Source organism: Macrotis lagotis, chromosome 6, assembly GCF_037893015.1.
Source record: "Macrotis lagotis isolate mMagLag1 chromosome 6, bilby.v1.9.chrom.fasta, whole genome shotgun sequence".
Lineage (NCBI taxonomy): Eukaryota > Metazoa > Chordata > Mammalia > Peramelemorphia > Peramelidae > Macrotis > Macrotis lagotis.
In genome coordinates this window covers 31,988,262-32,006,851 of record NC_133663.1, presented here as the reverse complement: position 1 = coordinate 32,006,851, position 18,590 = coordinate 31,988,262, and the positions used below count along the sequence as shown (strand labels likewise).

At 37.7% G+C, this 18,590-nt stretch overlaps 1 protein-coding gene across 4 annotated transcripts in view; it reads left to right on the top strand.

Moving 5' to 3' along the window:
* Positions 1 to 18,590, top strand: part of PLD1 (phospholipase D1) — a 257,572-nt gene that overhangs the window by 166,368 nt on the left and 72,614 nt on the right. For 3 of the 4 annotated variants that reach the window (XM_074190925.1, XM_074190924.1, XM_074190926.1), the window contains 6 exons: positions 508 to 591; positions 4,763 to 4,844; positions 9,206 to 9,316; positions 11,591 to 11,791; positions 12,424 to 12,637; positions 13,604 to 13,717. In XM_074190925.1, coding sequence (XP_074047026.1) covers positions 508 to 591; positions 4,763 to 4,844; positions 9,206 to 9,316; positions 11,591 to 11,791; positions 12,424 to 12,637; positions 13,604 to 13,717 — 806 coding nt within the window. The remainder of the gene's footprint in view (positions 1 to 507; positions 592 to 4,762; positions 4,845 to 9,205; positions 9,317 to 11,590; positions 11,792 to 12,423; positions 12,638 to 13,603; positions 13,718 to 18,590) is intronic. The other variant, XM_074190927.1, reaches the window with a different exon arrangement.

The window sequence follows — 18,590 nt, the reverse complement described above, 5'->3', positions numbered from 1 at the left end:
TAAATGACCTCTGAGACTGTAAAAGGAGGAAATCATCCTCTTAATCCCCCAGAAACATCTTTAGTAAACCTCCTTTTTCATTTGCACTCAAACCATCAAAAACAAAATGATCAAGGTAGTATTTCCTAACCCAAGACTCAGAAATAGACTGTATGACTTAAGATAGGAAGGTCTAGGTTCAAATCCTGCCTTACATTTAACCAACTGAATGATGGTGGGAAAAGTTATTTAAATTCTTTCATCTTTCACATTAATTTGAGAAATCCTGTAGCACTTTTCCCACAGACTTGTAAAGGACTTTTCAGACCTTCATCTGCTTATGTAAAGTTATCAAAACCATGAATTGTCCATTTACATCTATAGTGGGTGTCTCCATCCTATAAATCTCTTACACTGATGAAATCATAGATCTGAAATGAAAACAAATGAACTCTGATGTTTTGCTAAGAGAGATTTGATGTTGTTTTCAGTGAAAAATTTTTAAAGGACCTATTTGTTTTCTTGCAGGTATGTTAATGCAAAAGGGTATTTTGAAGACATAGCAAATGCAATGGAAGAAGCTAAAGAAGAGATTTTCATCACGGATTGGTGGTTAGTATTCCCAAGTGAGGATCTGGTCCAAAGGTCTCCCCATTTGATGTAGCCCACAATGTGGGGCCCTGTGCAGAAGTCTTACACTATGGAAACTAACATCATGACCAGATGGTCTGGCAGTCGCCTGCACCAACTCACAACTCAAGTCTCCAGTCAAAGGCCTTTTCAGAAAATTTGGCATCCAGGCAGGGGATTTATGTCTTCGGTTTGGAGATTTCTTTTTTCTCTCTTGTTTGGAGGAGAGATGCCCAACTGTTTCCTTCAGGGAGGACTGTAGGCCGAGTGGGTGTTCAGTGACAAAGCCTTCATTTGACCCTTTCTCTGATTTCTTGGGACTCTGCTGCTAGTTACAGCTCACACATCCCTCTGAGTCTTGTTTCTTGGAGGATGCAATGGTTTCATTTGAGCTTCTTGATTAGAAATGTCAGATAGAAGAATTGGGACTAGTAGCTGACTAGATGGGTTTCTTCTTTCTTATCACCGAATTAATCTCAGACTTTCTGACCCCCATTTAAAGTCTGTGATGATTCCTAATGAAAAGTTAGTGGTGGAAGCCTCCACCAGAAAACCCATTCAATTAGTAGGAAGGCATATTCTTAGAGTCTTTGATTTTTTGACTTGGGCTCCTGCCTACCTGTCTTTCCAGCCAGGATTCACAGGATAAACCAAAGAGCATCTTGGAAGTGTTCAACTATAATAAATGTTATTTTCTTTCTAAGAATTCATTTTCTTCTCTGTCTGTCTGTCTGTCTGTCTCTCTCTCTCTCTCTCTCTCTCTCTGTGTCTCTGTCTCTCTAAGACAAGTTCCCATTTAACAGAGGTTCAAAGATGTATTACACATGGTCATAATTAACAAGTTTTAGAGCCAGGATTTGAATTCTAGTCTTTCCCAACTTCAAATCCAACCCCTTTTGCATTAGGAAGATGCTTCTTCTCAATTGTTTTTCCTTTCATGTCTCACTCACATAATATCCCCGTCTCAGAAGAAAGGAGTTAGCCCCAGGTTCTGTTTGATTTTCAAAATACAACTTTAATATTCTCCCACTGCATCCAGGACCATGTCCAGTTCTCCTCTTCCATATCTGGCCCCTGGACCCCAATAGCTCTGGCTGTGACTTAGCACACAATGCTACCTCACTGAAATCTAATTCATGTACCTATCAGGCACATGGTATCTCCCTGATGTCTCGGTCCTCTTCAAGAACAAAGGACAAACGACAACAACAACAATGAACTGTTAGAGTCTGGAGCCATATGAAATAGAATTCCATATTTAGTAGCTAATTCCTATTTTAAAACACTTCTTAAAAAGCAATGCCCAGACATGAATGAGATACTAGTCTAGCCATAATTGCTGCCATTAAAAACTCATTTCTTTGCTTTCTGAAGAAAGAAAAATGTCCTTCTTGACCCTTCAGAAAAATAAAGTACAAATTCCCAGCCTCTTAGGTATCTGAAGAGACAGGGTGCTGAATGTTTTCTTTCCTCTTGTCTACCTTCAAATGAGTAATGACTCTAAAACTAATATCTGGTGAAAACAGACTCTAAAATAAAAACTACCTTCCTGATTCTGGAAGGGAAAACCACTTGGCTTTTCTCAGTCCCAATTTCCTCATCTATAAAATGGGGATAAGAAAATGGCAATAAATAATTATTTCCCAGTGTTGTGAGGATTGAATTAAATAACAAATAGTGTTTTGTAAATCTGTTATCAGCATTGACATCATTGTTGTGACTATTGTATGTTATTCATAATAGTTGTTACCTCCTCAGGTCACCTTTGAAAAATCTACTTAGTTATTAAATTACCTGAGGAATAGTTATGCTGGACACTGTAGACCTTTCCTTATCACAATAAGAATCATTATACAGTCTAATATGGGGTCTAACAATGAAGTAGCATTGTTTTTGTGTTCATTCATGTCTAACTCTCCATTTGGGGTTTTCTTGGCAAAGATACTAGAGAGGTTTGCCATTTTCTTCTCCAGTTCATTTTACAGATGTGGAAACTGAGGCAAATAGGATGAAGAGGCTTGTTCAGGCTCACATAGTTAGTGTCTGAGGCCAGATTTGAATTCCTGAAAATGAGTCTTCCTGACTCCAAGCCTGACTCCGTATCCATTATGCCTCCTAGCTACTCCGCTTTAAAATATACCCACAAGTTAAATCTTCCCTTCTCTACTTCACACTTCTTATTAAGTAAAAAAAAAAAAATTCTCTTTGGAGAGTGGTTGCCAGAGATGAACATTTCCCCATGAATAAAATCCAATACTGACAACATATGAATTTAAGCAAAATGAATCTAGGCTTCTTTCACATTGTTGATAATTACCTAAAGAAACACTGATAAGTAAATTCAGCCCTTGGTCTAAGAAGACACTCATTAGTGGTTGTCCTGATGGTCTCCAATGGTCTTTTAGTTCTATTTCTTAGATATTCCAACTTCCTTCAAGGGAAGGTGGTACTCTCTCCTACATAATTTCTCCAAATCACTCATTACGTTCTTACCCTCTTGAAATAACTCAGAAGTCCAGGGCAAAGACAGGACCAGTATGACAAGGGAGAAGGACAGAAATGGGAGAGTTTCTGGGTCTGGACCACCTTAACAGGACCATATACCTCCCCATTAGTTCCATCATGACCCAGCTCTGGGACAAAGTAAGAAATGTGGACAGTTTGGGAATAATTGATGAACCTAGGGAGCTGTCAACTGAGGAAGAAACAGAAAGGAAGGGAAAGAAGGGAATGGAATAGAGTTACCGGAACCATAGAGGCATCTACGTAATATTTACCCAATAAAAAATAATCAGTATACATGCTTCCCCTCATCTTTCTGCTAAAAAAAAAGGAAGTCATTATCATTCCCTTCTTAAGGACTGTTTGTCAATGTAATTATTCATTTAGGTTTCCTTCTTTTTTTTAAGATTTTATTGAGCAGACACTATGCTAAGCATTGGAGATGTAAAGAAATGTGAAATGTAGGTTCACATTCTAATGGAGGTAAATATTTAAATAACTGTCTATATAGAAAATACAGGACTAACAGGTATACCAGAGGCAAGATCTGAATCCAAGCCTTCCTGACTCTAAATCTTGTGCTCTTTCCCTGATACCATGATAATTCTCTTCTGTTAAAAAAAAAAAAAGAAAGATTTGGACTAGATCACATGGAAGGTCCCTTCCAACCCTAAAACCCCATAAGCCAAGATTCCATAATAGAGAGAAATAAGTAACCAAGCTATTTCATTAATTTATTCAACTTGAGTAACAGGCAGAACATAATTGATATTATATACCTTGGCTTATTCCAATATTAGTTTGATATCTTTTACTAAAGTTCTGTGATCTAAAAACCTTTACTCCCAAGTATTTTGGAAATTGAACATTCAACAAGGCTGAATCTCTTGAAAATGTTATCCTTAAATTTTTAAAGATCAATCAAAAAGAATGTAGTATTTATTATTATTAGAATTTATTAGAATCCATATACTCACAGAGATATGTTTAGATGATTATGGGTAGCACTTTTATCTTTAAGAATTCTCCAGTTCTAGTAAAGTTTAATTGTTGAATCCTCAACATTTTATGGTTTGTATTTGTATAATGAATTGGCTGACAGTTTATGAAAGATAAAGAGCTCTGGCTATTTAATTCCAGTTCTGAGTAATTTTTTTCCAGGCATTTAATAACAGTTAAATGTTTTGCAACCTACTAAAATATGTTATGCAACTTCTTACATTTTCTTGCACAGTCTGTGTTTTTCAATAAATTTGACATACTTATAACCCTTGTGACCTTGATAACCTTTTTGTAATTTCTGTTGGCCATGACCTAGTCCCAAATTCCCATGATAAACATCTCCATTTCTCCCAAACAAATACAATTGACAACCATTAGTTCAATGCATATCGTTAGATGAGTTTCTTGGGATGTCACTCGTAGTGTGTCTTTTGGTTGCACTGTTGGTTTATTATTATTATTATTATTATTATTATCATTATCATTATCATTATTGTCACCATATATGAACCAGACTATTTAGTCACCAAGGGCAGGATATAGGGATGAGTTAGAACTTGAATTCTCTCATTATTGAGACACAGGTAGAGAAGTAAATTGACTTTACAGATCATTTGAATAACTTTGGAACTACAATTTATGATTTTAGGTTAAGTCCAGAAATCTTCTTGAAACGTCCAGTGGTAGAAGGAAATCGTTGGAGACTAGACTATATTCTCAAACGGAAAGCAGTAAGTACTTGACAGATGTGTCCCCTAATGCCCACCCCCCTGCAAAAAAATTCCTATTGATTTTTAACATAATCTACTTAGGTTCTCTGTGACTCTGCTATTCTCTGTGTACATGTGAACCCCTTACTGGACAATCTAGTGTCCCTTCCATCTAAGGTCTCTATCTCTGTGAGTTTCATCATACATACAAAAACTATTTCCTGATGGCCATCCTTCTGGAGGGCAGACTTCATTGAATTTAGTTAAGCCAGTCTTCAGATACCTGTCGCATCCTTTGTCTCTGGGATCCTCCCTGAAATCTTTTTCACTTTCATAAAACCTGTGACAGTTTTATTCCTGTGGCACTGTCTCCAGGAAGCCAGCATCACCATCAAGTCATGAGGCAGTATTGGGATAGGACATTAGTAAAGAAATATAATCATCCCCCAATTTTTCTCATAATTTATCAAAAAGCAATATGTAGCTTGCTCACAATCTCATTCTCACAGTGCCATTTTTCTCCATTAATGTTTGACTCCATGGAATGAATCTTTTATAATGCATTCCATTAACAACTCTTATCCTGTCAGCTGTTGTTACAGTCTCAAGTCCTAAAGTAGAATGAAAATTACTCGTCCAAAGGAAAAACTTTGTGACAAATCTTAGAGAATGCCTAGTTCAGTTCATTCTGTTTTAGAGATGAAGAAATCGGGGCCCTTGGGAACTGCCTAATGCACAATGAGCTTAAATGACTTGCACTGGGTTCTAAAGCTCATCAGTGTCAGATATGGGATTTGAACCCATGCAGATTGGACCTATAATTTCATTGGTGTGAGAAATTAAGACCAAGGAATTTCTTCTACCAGTGCAGACAGATGTATACCCTATAACCCACATTCTTAGAGAGTTATCTAGAACTCTGAAAAGTTAAGTGACTTGCCCAAGGTCACACTGATAATAATCAGAGTCAGGACTTGAACCTGAATCTTCCTGGAGTCTAAGATTAATTCTCCATTCACTACACTTGCTGGTATTATTTGTTCAGTCCTTTGTTCAGACTCTTTGGGGTTTTCTTGGTAAAGATACTGGAATGGTTTGCCATTTCCTTTTCCAACTAATTTTACAGATGAGAAAACTGAGACAAACAGAGTTAAGTGACTTATCCAGGGTCACACAGCTGGTAAGTGTCTGAGGTCAAATTTGAGCTCAAGAAGATGAATCAGCCTCATTCCAATCCCAGTGTTTTATGCACTATGGCACCACCTAGCCATCCATTCACTGCTCTCTGTCCTGAGTCAAATTAAAAGGAAAGTGAAGGGATCTGTCGGTCAATCAGTCAGTATTGCTATAAGCTAATACTTCTGTTAAGTGCAAAGCAAACAAAGATAATTACCATGAACTTTATCATCATCTCTACCCTGATCCAGGAAGTTAAGAATATAACTTTTCCTCCATGCTTTGGAAGGACTTTTTTTTTTAGGATGTATCATAAATGTTCCCTGGTCAGGGCTGACAACCCATGATATCCCTTTGTTATCTGCCATCTCCTTCTTAGCTCATGCTCTCTCTTTTCTTCCCCTGCCTTTCCCTATACTGAATATTGTCAAACGTTCCCTCCTCTCTTTGTTTTCTTTCTTCTCCTGTGGTGTCTTATCCTACTCTTGGGAACACTCAGTACTGATGGTGGGTAAGTAAGGAAGGGATGTAGTCAAAGAGATATTTTAGAAATAGTAATCTAGTGCTGATATGTGGCATGAGAGCATAGATTTAGAGCTGGGGAGGGGCTTAAGATATATTTCTGTACTAATTATATTTCTTTACTAAGAAAACTGAGGGCAAAAATGTGGAGTATATAAATGGCAGAATTTGGAATTTGAATCAGATTCTCTAATTCTAAAATGAGTGTTCAAGTCCACTGTACTACTGAACCTCCCTTAGATTAGAATATGGAGAGATTGGAACAGACTGGAAAAAAGAGCAAAATCAGAAGTCAGGGAATGGTTTTGGATATTGTGTCCTGAAGTGATAAAAATAAATGTGCAGTGGGCAAATGGAAATGCAATATTGGAGTTTGAGTCACAGAAGAGTCTTCATGCCCCCCATAGTCATCTTTCAACAAGTCCCCCTAGGTCTTGGGGTGGTGTGTATCCGTTGTCATTGAGTTCATGGACATTTGAACCAGTCTTCCATCATGTTAGTACCAGGGATTCTCTTTGTTCCTCTCAGCCCCCATGTTCAGGTGGTGACAGTGGCCAACACTGCTCATCCTTTATTATTCTTTTCATGTAAATCCATACTCTCTGAAACTCATTGTTATTAAATTGCTGATAACTGCATAAATCTCCCAAGAAAATGATAATTTCATTAGATTAATTTCCCTTGTGATGCATCGGTCTCTTTGTCCTTTTTCTTCATCTAGCCTGGCCCTTGCAACAGCTGGATCATCAATTTTTAAAACTGAATTGACATTTTCATACGCTCATAAACACCCATCATTTAAATAATTTAGTCCTGGAAAGTCACACACTAAATCCATGAACTTCTGCAGTCATGGGAGGATATTTATTCTTGCATTAATGGGCCGCAGGATCTCTGAAATTGAGAGAGATGGGCACCTTTGACACCTGAATAGGCCTATTCTTTGATGGGATGAATTCAGGAGGCTTTGTACAGACTGCCAGTGTTACTGTGTTTGTTCATCCTAGCTAAGCCTATTCTCCTCCCTCATCCAGAATCTATTTAGAGCTCCTAGTACCATAATTTGTTCATTCAAAAACATTTATTAAGCACCATTATTTGCCAGGATCTGGGGATTGAAAGACAAAATGGAAGACAGGACTTACATTCTATGAGAGTTATAAAGGCAGGGAAAGACATACAAAGAAATACAAAATAATCTAAGGTCCAAGATGAACACTGACCTCTGAGGCATTAGGAAGACCCAGTGAGAGAGGTGGCCCTTGAGTTGAGCCTTGAAGATACTTAGAATGCTCAGAGGTAGACATGAAGATTTGCATTCTAAGTCTGGGGGATATGACTTGGGCAAGGGGACAGAGATGAGAGATGTGGGGTCATGTATGAGAAACTGATTGTTAGTGTACCAGTTTGACTGAATTTGCCACTGCTTTTTCGTTTGGTTTTTTTTTTTGCAAGGCAAATGGGGTTAAGTGGCTTGCCCAAGGCTACACAGCTAGGTGATTATTAAGTGTCTGAGACCAGATTTGAACCCAGGTACTCCTGACTCCAGGGCCGGTGCTTTATCCACTGTGCCACCTAGCTGCCCCTGCTTTTTCAAGAGGAAAAAAAACAGAAATAGAAGAAATGTGGGACTGGGGAAATGAGCACTGGAATCCAAAGACCTAGACTCAGATCTCTGCTCTGGCAATGTGACATTGGGGTGAATTAGTTTATTTCTCAGGGCCTGCATTTGCTGACTTATAAATGAATGACTTGGTCTAAATGGCACAGAAGATAGAGGTCTGGATGTGGAATCAGGAAGATCCAAATTCAAATCCTGCCTCAGACACTTTTTGTTATTGTTAGTGTTGTTATTATAAAGAGTTGTGAAATAAATATTTTGGTACCTTGACTTTCATGAAATTTACTTTAGATTCACTCTTTTTTGTCATTCCTTTGGATCATATTTATTTTTAAGCCTTAAAGCAAAAGAAAAAAATGTATGGGTGGTTTGATACAAAGGACTAGAGAGCAGACTTTGGATTAGGAAGATCTGGGTTCAAGATCCACCTCTGCCCCAAATGGGCTGTAGGGTTCTGGGAAAAAAATTGTTATTAAACTGTTCATCTTTTATTCCTCTGTCTTTCCAGCACTAAGATGGGAATCATAATTCCAGTCCTGGTGATTGTGAAATTGAAGATAATACTGAAAGCACTCTATAAATGTGAACCATTAATACATTTCATATCACTCATTTAAGTAATTTGATAGGGTTTAATTTTGTACACATCATCTTATTATTTCATTTTATATCTAATATTATTAATAAAATTGGACTTTTCCATTGTCCTTGCCCTCAAGTAGTTTGTGTGCTATTGGGGGAAACAAAACAATTTAAACATATAAATAAATACAAAATATGTATCAATTAAATACTGGACAGTGAAGAAGGAGGAGGATTCCAGTAATAAGAAGGATTTTCTTCTGGTGAATGTGGCACTTGAATGAGAAAATCCCAGGAGAATGAAAGTATCCAAGGCAGTGTATAAACCTATGCAAAGTCATGGAGGTAGGAATTGAACTGCCACTTAAGGGAACCAGGAGGTTGTCCAGTTTGCCTGGAATGTAGCATGGGAGGGGAGAGGCAGTCTTTCCACTAAGAACCTATAGCCATTAGTTATTTTTCTTTTCTCTTTTTTTAACAGCAACAAGGGGTGAGGATATTTGTGATGCTCTACAAAGAAGTTGAACTGGCCCTTGGCATCAACAGTGGATACAGCAAGAGAACTTTAATGCGCCTGCATCCCAACATCAAGGTCTGCAACATGGGCTGAGAGTCTTTCCACATTCTTGTGGGATTCAAAAGCGTTTTTTAAGACATTTTACAGTAGTAGTGACAATCATCCATTAAGAGCACCAAGCGCATCTTTTAAAAAACAACACCAAAAAAACCCTGAAAATTATTCTTTAAAGAGAGGAAGGTAGTGTGACATTGTAGATCGAAAACGAAGAGGTCCTAGATTCAAGTCTGGTTTCTAAGACCTACTGGTTTATTGTCCTTGGACAAGTCACTGAATCCCTCAGTGTCCCAGGAAAGTCTCCAAGTCCAAGTTGCAAAAAAGAGAGGACCCTTATAGAATGAGGAACTCTGTAAGGAAAAATCACTTGATGGTTTTTTTCCTCTCTTCCTTTCAATAATGCCTCATCTCTGTTCTCTTAATACAGAATCATTGTGATAAGAGGGTACACGTGATCATTGACTCTTTACCAAAAAGTTAACAGTTATTAGGGAATATGATGTTATCAATGAGACACCCCCCCGCCTTGATTCATGGAATAATTTAAATTTCCCCTGCTGGTTAGCATAGATAGGATCAAAATATTGGTTATTAAGTAGAAGGGGAAAAAATAGGTTTGTTTTTAAATGTTTGTGAATATTAATTTTGCCACAACTTAGTGTAAAAAAAAAGTGTTTAATATTCTCCAGACAAAGGCTATACCAAGACCTCCTATCCTCAAGTTGCTTACATTCTACTGACCAGTTTCAGTTGTATTTTCAGTAATTTTCATATCCTGACATTATAACTACCAGGCTAGCCAAAATGAATGGTTAATTCTGAGGATTCAGAATTTAAAAAAAAAACACTCTTGGAGAATCATCAGAATATTTCAAACAGAAATAATTTGTTGGGGCTGAATTGTGTAACCTCGATCATTGATTTTTCCTTTACTAGGATAAGACTACCTTTATTGTGGCATAAAAATAATGAGCCTCGTAATATTTTAGTATGCTAATCTACTATTATTTTGGTATGTTAGTCTCTAGGCATTTAGGTGGATCAGTGAGTAAAGCATCAACCCTGGAGTTGGGAGGCCTGAGCTCAAATCTGGCCTCAGACACACTGGTCAAGTCATTTAACCCTGTTGCCTCAGTTTCCTCATCTGTAAAATGAGTTGTAGATAGAAATGGCAAACCTACTTCAGTATCTTGGACATTTAACCCTGTTTCCCTAAGTTTTCTCATCTGTAAAATGAACTGGAGAAGGAAATGGCAAACCACTCCAGTATCTCTGTCAAGAAAACCCCAAATGAGTTAGTCTACAGTATCATAATTTGGCCTAGACTTTAGACATCAATTCCAATTCTCTCATTTTACAGATGAAAATGCTGTAAATTTAAGTTACTTGTCCAGGATCCATGAGCAGCAAGAACAATTGGGGTTAGAACTAAATTCATACTTGCCTAGCATGTTTCACATATTATCTCATTGAAATATCAGAATATTCTCTGGGAGAAAGTGACTTATTTTATCTCAGTTTTACAGAGGAAGAAACTACAGATCAGATATGTTCAAGGGACATTTCTGTGGTTCCACATTATACCCTCCCTCTGAGATTATTTCTAGTTTATTTTGTATAGACCATGTATGTAGAATTATTTGCATGTTTTTTCCTCCATTGGATTGTGAGCAGGGACCTTTTTTTTTTTGCATCATAGTCCTTGACCTGGAGATCTATAGATGTTTAAGAAGTGTTTCTTGACTCCATTGGAGGTGGGAATTGAACCCATGACTCCCAGTCAAGAGCACTACCCACCAAGAAAATTTTTTCTCAAAATTTTTTCAGCTAGATAATTTAATTAATAGAATATATTGAAAATTCTCCTTGTTAGATGGGTTTACCATATATTCAAGCATTAGTTAAAAAGATAGATGCTATGAATTCATTTAATAAAAGAGAAAATATGAAAGGTAGCCATGAAATAAAGTTGAACTTTCCAGAATCATATACATAGGCAAAAATTTAATAGGAATAGCCACCCTCAATTTTTCTGTAGGTTCCAGGGAGCACCTCCCACTATTGATGACAAAACATATTGAACTGATTTGTAAGTCATGAAATACTATATAAATATCAATTATTGCCATTAAGCTTTGATTAAAAAACTTACTTTCTTTGATTAATTGACATGGCATATTTCAATATTTGACTGTTAACTGTACATATATTAATAGCTATAGCATGTTAGGAGAAGCATCAACATTTTTTGTGAAAACTCTTCTCCACTTGTTGACTTATTCTCCCCCCCAGGTGATGAGACACCCAGATCATGTTTCTTCCAGTGTGTATTTATGGGCTCACCATGAGAAACTTGTTATCATAGACCAATCAGTCGCATTTATTGGTGGAATAGACTTGGCCTATGGAAGATGGGATGACAATGAACACAGGCTGACAGATGTGGGCAGTGTCAAACGAGTCACTGTGGGACAGTCAACTTTTTCCCTCACAGTAAGATATGGAGAGATGTTTGGCAAGTTATCTTTAGGTTACAAGTGAATGTGAGTTATATTGGAAGGAATAAAGGGAAGGAGGGAAAGAAGCAGGGAGGGATGGAAGGAAGGAATGAAGGGAGGGAGGGAGGGAGAGTAGGGGAAGAAAAGAGGGAGGGGAAAAAGGAAGGAGATTAGGAGGGAAGGAGGGAGGGAGAGAAGGAAGGGGGAGGGAGGAAGGAAGGGAAGAAGGAGAGAAGGAGGGAAGAAGAGAAGGAAGTGAAGGAAGGAAGGACAGTAGGAGAGAAGGAAGGAGGGAAAAGGAAAGGAAGGAAAGACAGACTATAATGTACACATACATGCAAAAGGAAGAGTAATAATTAGTAACCATTAATTATTAGCATACTTCTAGAAGTTTTTCTTTTTTTATATTTAAGTATGACATTCTAATCTGTCTTTGGATAGAGCTATGTGGTCAGTGGTTGCTCTCAGTTCTTCTCTGGGGCAGCTGTTTGGAAATTGAAGCAAGTTATAAATGCTGCACCTTAACTAAGTTTGACTTAATGGGGGGAGGAGGCAGGGGTTTGTTGCAACACCCGTTTTTAGTGTTTCTAAACATTTAAAAGTTTTGCCCATATTTTTTGTCTGCAGGGGGAGATGGGAGATTCCAATGAAGCCTTGAACCTCAAAGGAAAAAAAGAAGTTAAAATCAATCTCCCATTCCCAAAAAATAATGATGATTTTGACTCTAAGATGAAAGGCGTGGGTAAAGGAAGCAAATTCCCCAAATTCAGTCTTTACCGACAGCTATACCGCCACAACCTGGAAAATGCTGATAGCATCAGCAGTCTGGATAGTGGCTCAAGTAAGTCCTAGTCCCTTGAGAACTTTCCTTTTTTAAAAAAAAAAACCCAAAACTAAAAAGTCTGGTTTTAGTAATGATTTTTATTTTTATATTATATTCACTTCCATTTGCAGCATTGAAATTATAGATACTTTTGAGGTTTCATTTTCCAACAATTCCCTGTCCCATTGGTACCTTCCCTTTAACAGATAACAAAGAAAAACCATTTAAGAATAATTATCTATTTCAACTATCATGACTGAGAGAATGCACAAAATTCTAAACCTGTGGTTCACCACTTCACTATTGAGAGGAAGGTTGTATTTCAAACAGTAGTCATCTTTCTATGATCTCTCTGACCATTCATATATTTATAGCAACAGGCTATGTTTTTTGTTTGTCCACCTCCCTGTAAAATAATATACTAAACTGTTGGCGACCATCATCTACTTTCCTTCCTGGTCTCATTACATTTTCCAGAATTGATCCTTCATTTTGAAACAAAACAATTGGTGTTTTTCTAGCCCTAAATGGTCAAAAGAAGGTGTGTACCCACACACCCACAGAAACACCATGCATACATACATACATACACACATAACATAATACACACACACACTCTCCCAAATTTTAATGGTAGTAGAATCATACCAAAAAAACATGAATTACAAAACAGCCAGAGAATATATCAAGAGAATTTTCCAGACTTGGACAAAAAAGCATTAGCACTTTTTTCATTAGCTAGCAATGGTGCATTTGGCTTACATAAGCCCATTTGAAATTCTCTCCAATTTATTAATTTATTATCTGTTCTGGAGTTGAGTCATTTATACCCCAAGGATTTGCATTCCCTGAAGTCATGGATCGATATAAATTTCTAGCCAAGTCTTAAAGCTAACCAACCAACAAAAAGTCCAGACCTATTTTATATTGATCTTTAGTGACTATCCATGTGTTTGTAAAAAAGAGCATCTCAACTTTCCCCAGGTTATACTAATCATTGTAGAAGCCGCCAGCATTTAATCCGAGGGTTAAAGCCCCACTTGAAATTCTTACATCATTCCAGCGAGTCCGAACAAAGACTCGCAAGCTCTGGAGGTGGTAAGTGAAGGCGGACGCAGGCAAGGTTCTCTGTAAGCTTTGGCTTTTTGTTCATGCCTGGTCACCATGAGTGTGCAATGTTTCTGGATCAATACGCTATCCATGCAGTGTTCATTCATTCATTCATCATTCATTCACTCATTCCTTCACCAAGTAGTTGTTGAATGGCTGGCTGTTTTATATCAAATGCTTTGCTGGTTACTATTAGAGAACCCTACATATATGTGCTGTGGTTCCTGCCCTTCCTCACTATCCTCTGTGTAGATCCATAATAAAATAGATCCATCTCACTGTTGCTTGAGGCTCAGTCAGAGAATATAACTGACTTGTTCAGGCTCAAATAAGCAATATTTTTGTTAGTGGCAGATTTGAATGTGCATTTTTATAAAGGATATTTCAATTGCATCTTTCCTAGATTGAAGGACTTCCCATTTTTTTTTACAATGTTTGTGAGGGCAACATTCAAAGCAAGCTAGATGAATGTGGGAAATCATGGGAGTCAAAGGAAATGAATGATCTGGGTCAGTTATTAGAGCTTTGAATGAAAACTCAATGTTATGGATTAGTGGAAAGAGGAGAAATCATTTGGGCTTGGAAAAGGACCAGAAGGGATCAAGGTCTTAGAGGCAGATTGGATAGATGTGGTGATGGCTTGATTCTTACACTCAACTGATGTCAGTGAAGATAATGAAGAAGATGGGAAGGCTAAAGAAGAATGTTTGATAGGTTATTAACACTAAAGATGGGACTGTGTGCTAGGGAGAGAAGAAAATGAATGAGGCATTAGTGGAACTTAAGACATTTGAGCATGGACCAAGAGGACAGGAGTCAATTGCAATGTTATCTTAAAAAAAGCTTCCTTCGATAGATGTATGACTTCAACTGATGAGAGGTAGAGAGTTTCTGGTAGATTGAGTGAAAAAAAAAATAACCATCAAAGCTGGAGTTAGAAAAGCTGGTTTCAAATCCTAGCTCTGTATCCATCGGACTTCCAAATCTGATTCAGGGAATTAGCATTGAGGAATACTGTCTTCCCAGCACTGGGAAATCAAAACTGAAAATCATTAACCCAAAGAGACCCAAGTCTAGATAGACATGAGATTCAAAACTGGTTACTTGCTAGAGTTGATCACAAGACCATAGCTTGTTACTTGGAAGTTACCTTAGAGACCATCTCATTCAACTCCTTCATTTTATAGGTGGAAAGACTGAGTCCCATTGAGGGAGAGTGACTTGCCCAATGTCACAGAATTAGGATTAAAAAATCAAATCTTCTCAATTCAGATCAGTAGAATGGAGTTCCATTCATGTAGTTATGAACAGACTTGATTGTTTCAATTGGATGTACAGTAACCTGATAAATGAATCACATAGTATATTTTAAGGGTTTGTTTTCATTGATGATGAGTAACAATCAGATGGAATGTGACTGTGAAATCTCCTGCTGACTCAGCATTCAGAAACCTTGACTGTAATTAGTCCTACTTGATGATTAGTTACATGGCAGACTCCTGTTTAAAAAACTGCTGTGGTTTCTTAGATCAGTCTTTCTCCTGTTATTTTACATGTCTTGTTTACCCCAAATTATATACTTTTGGGAGGAGCTCAGTTTCTTTGATTTTTATTGATTCATGAATGCTTGTTCAGAAACGATTTGCTAAACTTTTTAGTTTCAATAAGAGTAGATGTATTTGGTTTGGCTAGGAGGAAGAAACCCCAAAACTTTTTTTATTAAGCCAAAAGGTCCAATTTCTCAGTTAAAAAAAATTCTTACAACAAGATTGTTTCCTACCTAAATATTACCAGGGGAGACTAAGCAACTTCATTCATTTAGCAAATACATATTAATCTGTACGTTTTTGTTGTTGAATCCTTTCAGTTGTATCCAACTCTTTGTGATTTCATTTGGAGTTTTCTTGGCAAAGATATTGGATTGGTTTGCCATTTTCTTCTCCAGCTCATTTTACCAATGGGAAATCAAGGCAGAATTAAATGACTTGCCCAGAGTCACATAGCTAGAAAGTATCTGAAACCAGATTTGAACTCAGTCTCCTTGATTCTCAGCTCAATGCTCTATTCTCTAACCCCATCTAGCTGTGCACAGTAGTGTCCATATTACAATCTTCTTAAAATGCTCCTCTAGGCTTTCGATTTCATTCCTCTGGCTGACTGAATAAAAAAGTCAACCTGCAGATTGGGGCTCATGAGCTATTGCTTTTAATGAATATTTACTGAAAAATGTGTTCTGAGGGTTCAATGTATGGAGAGAGAAAATCATCAGAGTACAGTCATTAGACTGTAAGATCCTTTAGGGCAAGAAGTAGAAACAATATGATATGAGGTAGTAAATTATGGAACCCACAAAAATAGTGTAAATTTTAATGGAAGTTTAGAGTTTACTGTCTACTAATGGGGCTCACTCTCTAACCTATTCAACATACTGGCTGCTTGGTCTCTGAGGATGACACTAACCTACGGTAACTCAATGATTGTATGGAAGTGCCATATTCTCAGAAGACCCATTCATACTGCTCATTCTATACTTCTGGCCTGATTCAACATCCATACTGGCTTCCTGGTCCAATGGGGATGACTCTATCCTAAGTCCAACCCAATCACTGTTATCATGGAAATAGAAACTGAATGATAGAATGAGTAAGAATGAGGAGTCAAGGAATTCATCAAGCTTGAAAACCTGCATGGTGGTACCTTCAACAGAAATGAGAAGCTCACAAGAGGTGTGATTGCAGGGGAAACACAATAAGTCATACTTTGGACATATTGAGATTGAGCTACATAAAGAACATCCAGTTCAAAATTAAAATTAAAGTTTGGGATTCAAGAGAAAAGTTGGACTGAGTATATAGTTTGGGAGGCGTACTGACAGAGTTGATTACTGAGACGAATGGAAAAAGTTACTGCAGGAAGAAAAATAGGAAGAGTAGAAAAGATGGACTTTTTAGAGCTAGTTCCATTTAAACATTGGAAGAAGGAGCAATAGATGGAAACAAGCAGCTGTGGTCAACAGGAGCATAGGATAAAAGAAAAATCAGGAGCATTATTTCCCAGAAGCCAAGGGGAAGTATCATAAAGCAATACAGGAGTATATCTTTCACTATATATGTTTTGACTAGGTAAAGAACAATCTTGATTGTAGGCTATGAGCATATGAAATCATCCATTAATTTAAAGCTGTATTGCTCATATTAATTAGAATGAAAAATAGTAAGAAGCATGAATATGAGTTTATGCTTTTCCATCATAGAGTTATGCTAGGAGATATCCTACATGATTCTGGCAAAGTCCTTAAAAGAGATTTGTGCTTTGAAATTTTTACCTTTTTAGTTTTCCCCTAAGGAGTACCCAGGAAATGTTCCTACAGAGTTAAAGATGATTTAAACTTTTAGAGCAACATCAAGTCCTAATTTATTGCATCCCCACTGGTTAAGGTTCCACTGGACTTTGGATAGAAGCCTTCCTTTTTCTAATTCTTGTTCTGATGGAGTCACTGCAGAAAGAGACAATTGTACAATAATAAAGGAATGTGTGTGTATGTGTGTATGTAATGGGGGGATGTGTATGAGAAAGAAAGAAGAAGGAAAGAGGAACAGGGAGAAGAAGAGGAAAAAAGGGGGAAAAAGGAAACAGAAGAGGGAAAGAAGAAAGACAAAAAGGAGGAAAAGGAGAGGTAACAAAAAAATGAGAATTTTTTGTCTTTCTCAGTGTTTATGTTCAAAAGAAAATTCTAGCTCATCATGCTTTTCTTATATGTATATCTAGATAAAATCATAGGGGGCAGCTAGGTAGCACAGTGGATAGAGCACCAGCCCTGGAGTCAGGAAGGACCTGAGTTCAAATCTGGCCTCAGACACTTAATAATTACCTAGCTATGTGGCCTTGGGCAAGCCACTTAACCCCATTGCCTTACCAAAAAAAAAAACTAGATAAAATTATAGCTTTATCTTTATCTATTCCTCTACCATCTTGACCTTTTGACCTTGGCATCTTCTTTCTAGCCCACCATCTCAACAAATAGATTTTTACTATGGAGACTTAAAATTTTCCTCTAACCATGGACATAAAAACATTGAAGCCTTAGAGGTCATCTAGTCCAAACTTTTCACTTGATAAATGTGAAAACAGTGGCCAAGAGAGGTTAAATATCTTGCCCAAAGTTATCCCAAAGTCACCAGTTTGGTGACTGGTTTTATGACTGTCTATTCAGGGCCCATTCTACTGCATCTTTGCTCTCAGTGTATCAGAATCAAAGTCCAAAGACTTCACTATCTACAATGGATGTCATCATGCCCCAGGATCCAGAAGAACTCCAAGGGCACCTAAACAGGGAAGCAGGAGGGAGTGTGGTAAGGCAGTAAGAGGCATCTGATCAATGGGGCTGCAGAAAGATGAGTAAGGATGTCCCGCATGTAGCCTCTCCTCCCACAATCATGAAATAATGAAGTTGGAAAATAGGAAGAAAGAGGGTCCTTCACATGAAGTTCTCCCTACGCTAACCTATCTCCTGGGGTCTCATGTTGCTCCAGGCTCCATGGTAGAGAAGATGATAATTTGGTCCTTAATGTTGAGTTTGAGGTCTGTTTTGAGACAAATCAGGTCTGTTTTGGGGTACTGCAGGCCATTGCTCCCAGGTGAAGTCAGGTAGAAATGAGGTGTTGGATGTTTATGCTTCTCTTCAGATAGCTGGATGACTGAATTTAATCTTTTAAAATTAGTGTTTGAGGGCAGCTAGGTGGCACAGTGGATAGAGCACCAGCCCTGGAGTCAGGATGACCTGAGTTCAAATGCAGCCTCAGACACTTAATCATAACCTAGCCATGTGGCCTTGGGCAGGCCACTTAACCCCATTGCCTTG